General features: G+C 32.2%; 2 protein-coding genes across 2 annotated transcripts; both read left to right on the forward strand.

Moving 5' to 3' along the window:
• Window positions 1-869: 869 nt before the first annotated feature.
• LOC123207833 (DET1- and DDB1-associated protein 1-like) lies at window positions 870-4,619 on the forward strand. The gene is made up of 4 exons (XM_044625316.1): window positions 870-1,199; window positions 3,459-3,519; window positions 3,959-4,020; window positions 4,117-4,619. The coding sequence occupies exons 1-4, from the start codon at window positions 1,116-1,118 to the stop codon at window positions 4,195-4,197; spliced, it is 288 nt and encodes a 95-aa protein (XP_044481251.1). The 5' UTR covers window positions 870-1,115; the 3' UTR covers window positions 4,198-4,619.
• Window positions 4,620-5,038: 419 nt separating this feature from the next.
• Window positions 5,039-7,303, forward strand: LOC123207832 (2-C-methyl-D-erythritol 2,4-cyclodiphosphate synthase, chloroplastic-like). Its single transcript, XM_044625315.1, has 3 exons — window positions 5,039-5,473; window positions 5,576-5,706; window positions 6,847-7,303. Exons 1-3 carry the CDS (start codon window positions 5,140-5,142, stop codon window positions 7,078-7,080), a joined length of 699 nt encoding a protein of 232 aa, XP_044481250.1. The 5' UTR covers window positions 5,039-5,139; the 3' UTR covers window positions 7,081-7,303.
• Window positions 7,304-12,829: the final 5,526 nt, after the last annotated feature.

Genomic DNA, 12,829 nt, shown 5'->3' on the forward strand with positions numbered 1-12,829 from the left:
TTGAAATTCAAATCAGCTAGTTTAACCAATCCAACCAGGACCTAATAGCCAACCCGACCTAGATCAAGTTTTGATTTAATAGTTGTCTTTAAATCAATTCTATCCATAGTTGAACCATAACACGCTGGATAGCAATTCAATTGCTAAGTCAGTGTAATCAAACCCTCATGTTAACATTAGCATGATGCATATAGGGATGCAATCAAACCGAATTGAGTGAACAAGAGTTTGACTTGATTAGGTTATAGGGAGAATTGAGCTTTTGATGTAAATTTTTGGCTTGAACTCATCTAAAAATATTATAGGTAAATCTCATCGTTTATATATTTTTCAATATAAATAGTATATTGATTGAACCAGTTAGACCGAGGTTGGGGGTCCCTTTGATAGTTAATGCCTGGTACCAATCTGGATTTGAAAGTATTGATTTCAAGGTCGTAAGAGTGAAAATAATAATAACAGTGACTGGTTATAGTGACTGGACCTATAAAATTATATACATAAATAATATACATAATTTTATATAAACATAATAATATATTACTGTATAATTGAGTGTTATCTAATTTTTAATTTAAAACTATTTAATTACATAATGACATATTATTATTTGTATACAAAATTATAAGAATAAATGTCATTTATCAGTAGTAAAATTAGTAAAATTAATTGAGTATTAGAATTTTCAGAAAAAAAATTTCGATTCGAGCTTATACTCAAATCAATATGATCCAATTGTTAAAATAAATTTTAACTATGAATAGATCAAATTTGTCACTTGATTCACGATAGGATTGGCCGGTCCTGTCCAAATTTAAAACAGTAACTGGAATGTCTGAAGATTCGATGATGAGTGTTCATATTTACTTCATTTAAAAGTAACGCAAACTCTGCACTAGGTAGCAAGTGAACCATGAGGTAGAGAGCACAGAAACTGGCCTGAAAGGAGAGGGAATAAATGTGAATTATCAGATTATAATGAAGCATTACAAAACTGTAATGTACTGTAAATGTAAATGTAAGTTGATTCTAGAATCGTGCGTGGCTTTGTGGGCTTTCTCTCCTTGTGCTTGTGTGCGTTTGGTGGTTGTGCCACGGAAACCAGCACTTTTGCAATGGGGTCTATGCTTGGTGACTGGCCCTCGTTTGACCCCCACAATTTCAGCCAACTTCGACCTTCTGATCCTTCCAACCCATCTTTACGTACTGAAAATAGCCCTAATCTTCTTAGTTTTCTTTTCTTATCGAACTCTCTAAATCATGAATTACAAAAGCTCTTGTTTTCTTTATTGATCTGCCACCAGCTTATGGAATAGTTCATTGCAGTTGGACATCATTCGATCCGTTAACATTGTAGATTCGTTTATGGGTGTTGCTCATATATGTTATTGGAGCTTAATTATGGGTTCTTTAATTGTTTTTGACTGGCTCATTAACATTGTGCTTCTCCCTGAGAATGGATTTTGTTTTGCTTTATATATATATTTCATGCCATTTTGTTTTTCTGTTATTCGAATTTTGATGCATTTCAGTTTGGGATGATGGGTTCCGTTAGCATTTAGTACAATTACAGTAATGGCCCCGTGTGATTACTCTATATGCTGCACTGAGTAACTTTTCTGATGCTGCAATATATATTTGTCTTTGAGGTTAATTACAGCTTCAGAATATGCATATGTTGTTTAAATCTTGTCAAGCTCAGATTATTGGGGCTTAATTATGGGTTCTTTAATTGTTTTTGACTGGCTCATTAGCATTATTTTTCTCCCTTTGTATGGTTTTTGTTTTGTTTCAGTTTGGGATGATGGGTTCCTGTTGGATATAGTACGATTACAGAAATGGTCCTGTGTGAATGTTCTCTGTGCCGCCCTGAGTAAATTTTCTGATGCTGCAATATATATTTGTCTTTGAGGTTAATTGCACTGCAGAATATGCAATTTTTTTTTTTAAATCTAGTCAAGCTCAGATTATTGGAGATTAATTATGGGTTCTTTAATTGTATGATGGGTACTGGTGGGATTTAGTACAATTACAGTAATGGTCCTGTGCGATTTTTCTATGCGCAGGACTGAGTAAAATTTCTGATGCTGCAATACATAATTGTCTTTGAGGTTAATTACAGCATCAGAATACGCTTGCCTTTTTAATCTAGTCAAGCCATATTCTGGTTTTAACAATTGTCAAGAGGAGGGGCATCTTTTTCAAGAATTTGCCTGTGGATGCTAACAACATGACCAAAAAGTTAGATTTTATTGTGAAAATTTACAGTTAGAAAGACTGAATTTCAACTAGATTGAAGGTAGATACTGGTGAGATTGACAAATCAATTAACTTCTTTCTACTAGTTTTTGAAATTATAGTAACGTAAATGGAATTTGATTGTTTTTCTGTATGTACAAATTTATGAGAGTGTTGATGATTTGAGTCATGAAAGGGGTAAAAATCCAGTAAACTATGGAGATATTTACCATGGCCACTAACTGTCCCTTTCCTAAACCTACTGCATATTTCTCTTCTGCCTCCAATTGTTCTCCTTTCAGTCTCTGCCAAACTGGATCCTACTTTGCCTTTAGTTTTAGTCCATGTTTTGTAGCGACGACACTAAAAAATTAATGAATTCAAGGGATGTTTGTTTGAAAATTATAATGTTTGGCACAAGATACATGATTTGACTTGAGATTCCATATCTTACTCTTTCAGTAACTTGTAATGTTTTCTCTAGCTAATTCAAATGGATTGACAATTTACCATAAGCTCCCCCACCCCGCTTCTGCTGGTGTAGGTAGATTTATTTGAAAGCATGCCTTCCATAATCAAGCAAGATTTCACAAATGCACTGTTTAATTCCAAGACTCATATAGCAGTTTTTCTAACTGAGTTTATGGTAAATGGTAAATCTGACTTAATGATATTCCACAAGAAGCCCTTTAGATAATTGAACCACACCTGAAAAAAAGGCAGGATGGATGTTGAAATTCACCTTGCAGAAATATTGTCACAAGGAGCTCAAGAATGAAGCCCAGTGTGATTACTTAGCTGGTATTGTGTTTCATTGTTGCATTGAAACTGGTCCATCTACTGGGACCTTTAATGAATCAGTTTTGAGTTGTGGAAATGTTCACTTGATGTGTAATTGCTTGTAGCAACCGGCGCTTTCTAGTCAAGCTCAGTTTAGTTAAATGCAATAGCCATACATGCTCCGGTCCAGAATGCAGGTTGCAATGCTTTTCATTTCAGTTCATAGTAGCACCCTGCAGATTTGAGTGAAGAACTGCATAATTTACAGTACACATACACAATTTTTTTGGTTGAACCTCTTGTGATATTTTCTGGACGTAAATCACTACTTTGCTTTCTACTTAAGAGCATAGGGCGTTTCACTGAATGCCGTCTATCATTTTAATGATCATTCAAGAAATCTGAACATCTTCTCTCATATATATTTTTCTCTTTGGTAGAAAATGACACCAGCCACCTATCATCCTACTCATAGCCGAACTCTTCCACCACCTAATCATGGTAATGAGATCTTTGTATCTCCTTAATGTTCCTGAGTTTGTTCTCCTGATGGGTAAAGGTGGGTTATTCTTGATTTTTTGAATTATGCCTGCAGTGTAATATTTTAACTTTTGGTTTGATGCTAAGTCTTGATATTATAGATGGTTTTCTAATTATGTGATTCATGTTCCAATGTCTAAATATGGTTAGCCTAGGTGACTAGGTTTGCATTCATTGTTGTTCATTGATATTAGGAATTCACAACGATGTTAGAGAGATTCTTGTTTAAATTTTATGAGTTAAGTGATCAACTGTTGGTTTCAATGTATCTGTTTATTGTTGTAATTGTTGATGTTGCATGTGTTTTTGGAAGAAAGTTTTCTAAAAGAATCTGACCGTTATTGCATTCCTATGTAATGATCTCAAGTAGAAACTAACAAGCTAACACACTTTTTGGCAGTAATTACAACTGAAGTAAAAAATATTCTTATGAGAAATATCTGTCAGTGTGCTGAAGAGAAGGTTAGTGTTGATTTCTGATTTTTCTCATGTCACACAAGTACAAATTTTATAGCAAAAAACTTTTTCTGGAGGCTCTTTTTGTTGTTCTTGTTGCAGTTGAGACCAAAGAGAGCTGCCTCCGAACATCTAATTCTGGAGCGTGAATGCAAGCAACCGAGGGCTTCTACCTCACCCTAAAGCTTTTCTGCTTTAATTGGAAATCCAACAGTTCTATTGTCCATGTAGATATAAAATGTCAAATATGTGCTAAGTTGTTGTAAAATGATGCTTGATTACCCACCCAATTGTCGACCTGTGAAATTAGACAAGTACATTTTGAGCCTACAAATTACCCAGGTGATCCCTAAAAGAAGTTACAGTATGATACATGGTTTTGTGTTTCTGTGCCTTTGTTATGGTTTATGCGGTGAGACTGCTGCCCGCACCAATGCCCCATATGTTTATGGTGCAAGCATTGTTGTTCTTGGTGATGTACTTTATTAATTCAAAGTCTGGTTAGGGTTTTGTCTTGGGTGTGATTTGGTGAAGTAGAGAAATTGTATATATTGTCTATGTTGACTCAAACGAATATAATCTATTTTAAAGCTTCAGAAGGACAATTAGAAGTACCCATGTTGGGCGCCAATCTTTTTTTTCTATAATAAATTCGAATTGAGCTAATTTAGTTTTGAATTTAATTCCGTTCAAACAAATTGAATTCGAATTGAAGTTTCAACCCAACCCTAGTTTAAGGGTTTATTGACGTTTGACTCAACATTATTATTAACCTCTTTGATGTTACTATTTATCTCTTGGATGTTGCCATTCACCAGTTTGAGAAAATTTGAGTTGGTTTTTCTTTGGGTTGGGTTCAAATTCATCCTTGGTTTCCTCAACGATTTTCCTGACGTGATTAAATTTTATACTAGGGTTATTCATAAATAAATTAGTATTATTAGTTAATTAAACCAATTTAAATGTGAATAATGAATTGACACGTCATCTATCTTCACTCATATTTGTTTCCATTCGTCACCACGAGGATCATTTCTCAAGAGATTCCGCGAAAACAAAAGCAAGTAGCTGCAGCTGACTCTGCCTCAGCCTCACTTTTTTGTCTGCAAAATTTAGAAGCCAATAATGGTGATGGCCACTCACTTGTGCACTTCCTCTCCTCTTCTCCCCGCCAAAATTATACACAGACCTTCTTTTCCAAAATCTTCTTCCTTACCCATCAACGTCAAGCATCAATCGACACCGTTAAAACGTTCCTCAGTTTTAGCTACAGCCACCACTACTTCTTCATCCATTGGACTCACTGAATATCCCACTTCCGTACAGTCCTCCAAGTCTAAATCACTGCCCTTCCGTGTGGGCCATGGCTTCGATCTTCATAGATTGGAGCCGGGCTACCCTTTGATCATTGGTGGCATTAGTATTCCCCACGACAGAGGTTGCGAGGCTCACTCTGACGGTACGTGTGTTTGTTGTGTTATTGTTTTGGTGGATTCTGAGGTGTTTAATTTGAATTTTTCTTAATTTTGTTCAATTAATTTGATTGGATCGTTGGTTTTAGGTGATGTTTTGCTTCACTGTGTTGTTGATGCTATCTTGGGAGCATTGGGACTTCCTGATATTGGTCAGATTTTTCCTGATTCTGATCCTAAATGGAAGGGCGCAGCTTCCTCTGTCTTCATTAAAGAAGCTGTGAGTTTTTTTTTTTTTAATTTTTAAATTGAAGATTCATGATATTGAAAGAATTTGAAGCTATGTGGAATCAATTGAGCAAACAATCACGAGAAAACACACTCAAGTTTGATTTGATTTGAATTGAGTATAAAGATAAATTATTTTCAAACCGAATTTGAGCTTCGTGCCTAATTGAATCCAGCATGGATAACACCAAGTTCAGCCATCAAAATTGATTTCCATAGAAGAACATGTGTATAATCCACCATTATGCGAGCTTAGAGACTCAGATATGTGCAACTTGACACTGGGAAGTAAATATATGTTAGTCTTTTCACCATATAAGTTGATTTTTTTAACGAAATTTGACTGTTGATTGCCATTCATATGAACATAATTCTTAACAAAAGCTTTCTTGCATGGTTTATCTTATTGGTGCTATATATTCATAAAATACCCATGTGTCTTTATAAAGGAATCCTTCTGAAATCCAAGATATAACTAGGTTTTTGAGTTGTCAAAAAGTTTTCTCTGAATATTCTTATTACTGCCTCCTGTAATCAAAATTTTCTCGTTAGTGTACTTTGAGATGTTTTAAGAATATATAACTTGATGGGCTTCTGAGTAAGTAAATCCCATTTCTATGTAGATTGGAGAGTGTTTTGTTGTTGAATCAATTTGAAATTTAGTTTCGAGATAACTGGATAGAATTTTGAAGAAGCAATTGGCAAAAGGATAAGAAGTAGGAATGCTGAGGATAAAATGTTGGGTGGATCTAAATAGTAATGTAAACAATTTAGAAATAGTGCATTGGTTGTTCTAATACAAGAAAAGACATTTGCCTGATATTCCATCAATCAGAAAAAGGGCATCTACATTGATGAAATTTGATTTCATTGCTGAAAATTTAACTGGAGCTTTGAAAGGATTCAAACATATGTGCAGGCCTAAGTCATCAGCCTTCAGTTATCTTGCTAATTATTTCTCTTTGATTCATCTTGTATTGGACACTTAATTTCATGTAACATTCCCTTAACATTCTAATCAAATTAGTTGTACAGATAGTTTCTTATTCCAAAATGGTTATAACAAATTCTAGGCAGTTCAATCAATTCGATAACTATAAAGCTCATACACTAATTGTGTGATCCATTTCAGGTGAGACTTATGCATGAAGCAGGTTATGAGATCGGCAACTTGGATGCTACCTTGATTCTTCAAAGACCAAAACTAAGCCCTCACAAGGGGGCGATTCGGACCAATTTGTCAGAGCTGCTTGGAGTGGATCCCTCAGTTGTTAATCTGAAAGCTAAAACTCATGAAAAGGTCGACAGCCTTGGTGAAAATCGAAGCATTGCAGCTCACACTGTGATTCTTCTAATGAAGAAGTAAAAGGTGCTGCAGGAAACTTATCGCGGAACTGTAAGCATTATTACTGTATATTGCTTACACATATTTAATTACTTATAGTCATTAAAAATTATGCATTTGATCCAACTAGCTTAACTGTGAAGTTCCTGTCATATCATACCAATATAAATGAGGGCAAGTCTGAACAGAACCATATACTCATTTTCTAGAAGTCAATATACCCTTTTCTCAAATTTGCGTTCAAGTCTCTCTTCAAAGCCGTTTCAATGATAAAAACATTTTGTTTTCCAGCTTTCTGTGTGCTCTCGCAATTTAAACATTTTTGTCATCAATTCAGTTGCTGCAGAAATTTTTGAAAAAAGCTTTACCCATTTTCCTTCCTACTGAAAAATTGACCATTTCAATTGCACGTGGTTCTTGAGTTAACACTAGGAACATGTACCACTTTCAAAACATTGTTTAGTAAAATTTAGCATGATTTTCATTCTGCATTCTTAGTTCTGTGGTTGAACTTCAAAGTTTTGTTAATTATTTGCATATGTGAGTCTAGGGGTGAACGAGTCTGAATACCCTAATATAAAAGCAAGAACTGAAACTGAAATTGAAATCGGCCGGTTCTTAAATACTCAAAATCTAGGGTAACCAACATTGCTCACACAAACAAATTTTATTTTATTTTATTTTTTATGGGACATTAATAGATTCTTCTCCCTGCCACCGTTTATATAATTTTAAAAATTGAATTTTCAAAAGATTTAAAAATATACACTCAAATAAAACGAGTAATACTATGCATATCCATTTTGAGTATACACTTATGTGTATCATCATGTGATTGAATGTTTATCTTTAATTAAAATCATCTAATTATATAAAAATACATATTAGGTATATATCTATTTATATACTCACAGTAGATATGCATAGTTTTATTAAAATAGAATTCATAATTTGAGTGGTGTATGGGAGCTCAATCCAAGTCCAATAGTTGTAGTCTTTCTATGTTTGCTTCTTTACATTTGAATTGAAACATAGGGAGACTGAATGATAATAAAACTATGTATATATACTTTTAAATACACAAATAATTATATAGATGATATATTATTATGTGATTGAGTGATTTTGAATTAAGGATAAAATGACACTTAATCATATATTGACACATTATCTATATACTTATTTGTATATTCAAAAATATGTGCATAATATTGTTCGACTAAACAAAATAGAAAAAAGTTGAAAAAAAAAAAACTCACTCAAATCTCCAATTAAAGTTAAATTCAAAACCGACTATAAAAAGAAATAGAAAATGACGAAAGAACCTTACAAAGAGAAGAGAAGTTGTCCACTAAATTTCGGTAATCTTTTATTACTAATAGAGATATAACAAATAATATAAAAAATAATCTGATCATTATTTTTACCTTAGATTACATCTAATCAAACAAGATTATACTTAAAATTTTTTATCAAATATAATAATAATTTATATTAAATATTCTTTAAAGTAATATAACTTTGTGGTAATATTTTATTTTTGGTAATAAAAACATTACTGAACCAAACACATCTTTTGTGTCATTTGCAGAGGATAAATTTGATAACCCAATTGCTAAAAATTTTGTCGCTACATAAAATGGTTTTCCTTACAAAATAAGGGGTATTTGACTAATCGAATTTAAAGATTATTTTAGTATTTTATTTTTAATATTGTCATATTTTGTTTGGTTTGTTTGATTTGTCAAGTAATAAAATATTTAAAATATCTTTTAATAACAATGGTAATGTGTAAAAGATTACTTAAATTAATCTTAATTTTGATATAATTTTATCTTTATTTATTAATTTTTTAGAAAAAAATACTCTCATTTTCAATTAAATAACAAGTGTCATAAAAAAACATTTTTATAATAATTATATTCATAACATTTATGTAAGATAATATTTTAGTATACTTTTATTATATCTAATTAAACATAATAATTATTTAACCTATCAATATTTATAAAATATTATAGTAATTTAAATCTAATAATCTTCTAGTTAATTTATCTTTATAATTAGACACGTCAAAGAGGTTGGGCCGGCTGGTGGCACAACCCAAACCCCCTTTTTTTGACAAGACTCGAGTGGGGACGCACTCGCTATTGTAGCCCAGGCTTGCAGGCTATATAGGTCATGTCAAGGGCCTTAAGACAAGGCTTGCGAGCTAACCCAACACAAACTATAGAAACTAATTAAAATTACAATATATTAAAAAATTATAATTTGGTGAGTTAACCCCCTAAGAGCCTATGAGGGCACGACCTAAGGACCTTGGATCATGCCACGGGCCCTTCAATCCTATCAAGTTGACCCAACTCATAAGATTTGTATTGTAGTGAGTTTTAGCCCGATACGGCCCATAAATATAGTGGGTTGCACTAAAATTACTCTGACAAAATTCACTGTCATTCCTATTTTTAATGATCTTTCATTTTTTATAACAAAATATCAATGACACCAAAAATACCCTAAGGGGGCGTTTGGTTCCAGTTTTTAAAGATTACTTTGGTAATCTATCTTTTATTCCTTTATTTGGTTTGTCAATAATAAAATATTACAATAATATTCTATTATCAATGCTGACGTAACAGGTAATATAAGTGATAATCTGATTACCACTTTCACTTTAGGTATTTAAAGATTACCAAAATAATTTTGATTTTATTATAATTATATTATTATTTATTAATTTTTTGAGACAAAAATAAATTTATTTTTAAGTAATATGACAAATAATATAAAAAATATTTAAAAATAATTATATTCAAGGGTATTTAAGTAAAATAATTTATTAGTAATCTTTTATTATTTTTAACCAAACACAATAATTATTTATACTTACCAAATTTTATTAAACATAGTAATCATTTATATCCAGTAATCTTCTAAGTAATCTATCTTCAAGGTAATCTTTTTATTTTGATAATAAAATATTATTCAAACCAAACGCCCTCTAAAGGTTAAATTTTTAGTTTACCAAGTTTACACATTCAATTGGGTTCTTCATATTATCGCAACTTCATCTTCCAATAATTCTACGATCAATTCAATTGGTGCAACAGCCACATTGGTTCATATACTTTAATAGTTAACCCATGTGGTGTGGTCAATATTTTGCATACATCTTGGAATAAAATGGTGAAATGTTGACCGATGTAACAAAGCAATTCTTCACATGCCAAGAATCAGCCTAGAAAAGTACCATTTTATTTCCTTCACCAAAAAATTATTATACAAATTGAAGAATAGATTTTATCTATTTGAAAATTATATTACTTGGAAATTCATTATTATATATTGTTGATCAGAAAATCTATACTAACGAGAAAATATAAGACTAGAGGTGTAATCTTACATATAATATAATAAATAGAATGATAAATAGAACGAATATGATGATCTTATAATATACAACAACAAGGATAGTCCCTTCATTTTTGTATAAGACAAGAATAAATAGGTAATTTTATAATTATACAACTAAGACCATAGTATATTGAATATAAATATCTCTTGGATCAGGAGGAGTTTATTACTATCTCATGAAGGTAGAGGATGGAGATGGAAGTTGATAAAACGAGTCCGAAAACTGTTTATTGACGAAAGAGTTCTACCAACATTTTGGATTGTCTTGTGAGTAGATGACATGTCTAATGTCTTGTATATCGAGTTGCTCATGCTACCCACATGACTAATCGATACATATTGCCATCTTGACTATTTGCATCTTAACAAGTTTGATTGGAAACTACTCTTTAAAGACTTATGATTGACTGAGAAATTACTGTACAAGATGAGAACATAGAACTTTCAATGATAGTCTTCGCTTAGGAATTTCCAATGTATGACTTTTGACAAGGTTAAAACTTCCAACTTCAACGGAAGATAGGTAAACTCTCACCACCACATAGCCTGGTCTAAATAGCCATCTTGGACTAGAAGGGTTCAACTTCAACATCTTGGATTGACCAAGGAAATCTTACTGGAACAGAAGAACCAAGTTATACATTACCCACCCACATGGCTGCCTCATCACCTAATTATATCACTAGTGCCTTACTAGTTTGCTTTCACAGAGAGAAGCCTATTAATTATAACTATATATAAGCTTTATAGTCAAAGGTTAATGTCTGCCTGTAGCATCCATCATCATCCCCCACAAGAAATTTCTCATTAATTTGGTCTTGGTCCATTAATAAAAGGGGACCATGGTGGTTGAAATTTCCAGATTGAGGACCACCACACCACTGGAACGAGATCTCTTGAATCTTTAAGCCTCTCAAAAAAAAAAAAATGCAGACTATGGATATTGTGATATGGTATTCTTCTGTTCGCGGGATATTTTTCTGAGAAACACCTTACCAAGGAAACTTGTTCAAGTTAATTCGATCAGCAATAAATCTATCACTCATAAGAGTATTCTTAATCTGTCAGACGACGAGGGGCACAAGTAGACATTTCAGCCTATGGCAACGAGAAGACCTCTACTAATTAGCGTAAATCATTGCACAATTTTCCATCTCTATTCTTTACAATGACATTCAGGGAAAACTATCTTCATCTTTCAAATTAAGACATTTTTATTATTATAAATATTTCTTTTATGTTCCATTAGAAATAAATACCTAAAATTGTATTTGGATTCAGAATTTCTTGTCCATCATAACTTGATTACAACTAATTCTCACAAATTCTATCTATATATATATATATAATAATAATATTACGTGTAATCATTTTGAATACATAAATAGATCTATATTAATGTATATCATCATGTTATTATATATTACTTTACCTTAATTCTAAATTATCTAATCAAATGATAACACAGATAAATATGTATCAATTTGTGTATTTAAAATAAATACACATAGTTTTATTGATATATAAAATATTATCTGGAGGAAAGAAATATTTGCACATACACACACATAGAGAAACATATACATATACACTTTATCTTTTGTAATCATCCTCTATAGGATATACAATAATTAATAGATATACCGTAGACATAGATGTTCCAATAATCAGGCCAAACAAGAAAAAAATATCCTGTCTTATCTTTTTTATTTCATTGTCTAATCATACATCATCATCAAAGCTTTATTAGATCTTAATCAATTGAGTACTTCATCAAGTGATTCAAAATCTCATCAACAAATACCATAGAAATGGCTTTTACAACCGGAAGAGTTAACTTGAGTGGTAAAACTTGTGAAAAGTTAGAGTTCAAATAGCATGAACTCCCTCTTTCATATGAAAAAATTCTAGACTAACTAGCTTGAACTTGAATAGTTGTTCAGAGAGTGTACACAGAAATAAAATAATTGAACCAGTACAGGGAGGTACGAACTGCAAGTTGCAGTTTGAAATCGTGCAGCAAGAAGCCAGAAAAGGGGGGGCAAGGGGGATAAAGTTAGTACACCAGCGAGACAGAAAGTTCTCATATTTTGTGGGTTCATTTTTTGATTGATGAATTGAACGTGTGGAATAGATTGATGGAAAAGTGCGAAAAAGACCAAGCAAAGTGTCAACATAATGTGGTGCCCAGTTTGTATATATGTATAAATGATTAACTGGCTGGCGTTTACCGACTTTGAGATATATAGAAGCACCGCAATTAGTTGGAACATATCCATTGATGTATGGGATGATCCGGTGGTTGTGCTGTTTATGTCCAACTTTATTCATTACGTGTGTGTATAGCTTATTTCCT

This window comes from Mangifera indica, unplaced genomic scaffold (assembly GCF_011075055.1).
Source record: "Mangifera indica cultivar Alphonso unplaced genomic scaffold, CATAS_Mindica_2.1 Un_0108, whole genome shotgun sequence".
Lineage (NCBI taxonomy): Eukaryota > Viridiplantae > Streptophyta > Magnoliopsida > Sapindales > Anacardiaceae > Mangifera > Mangifera indica.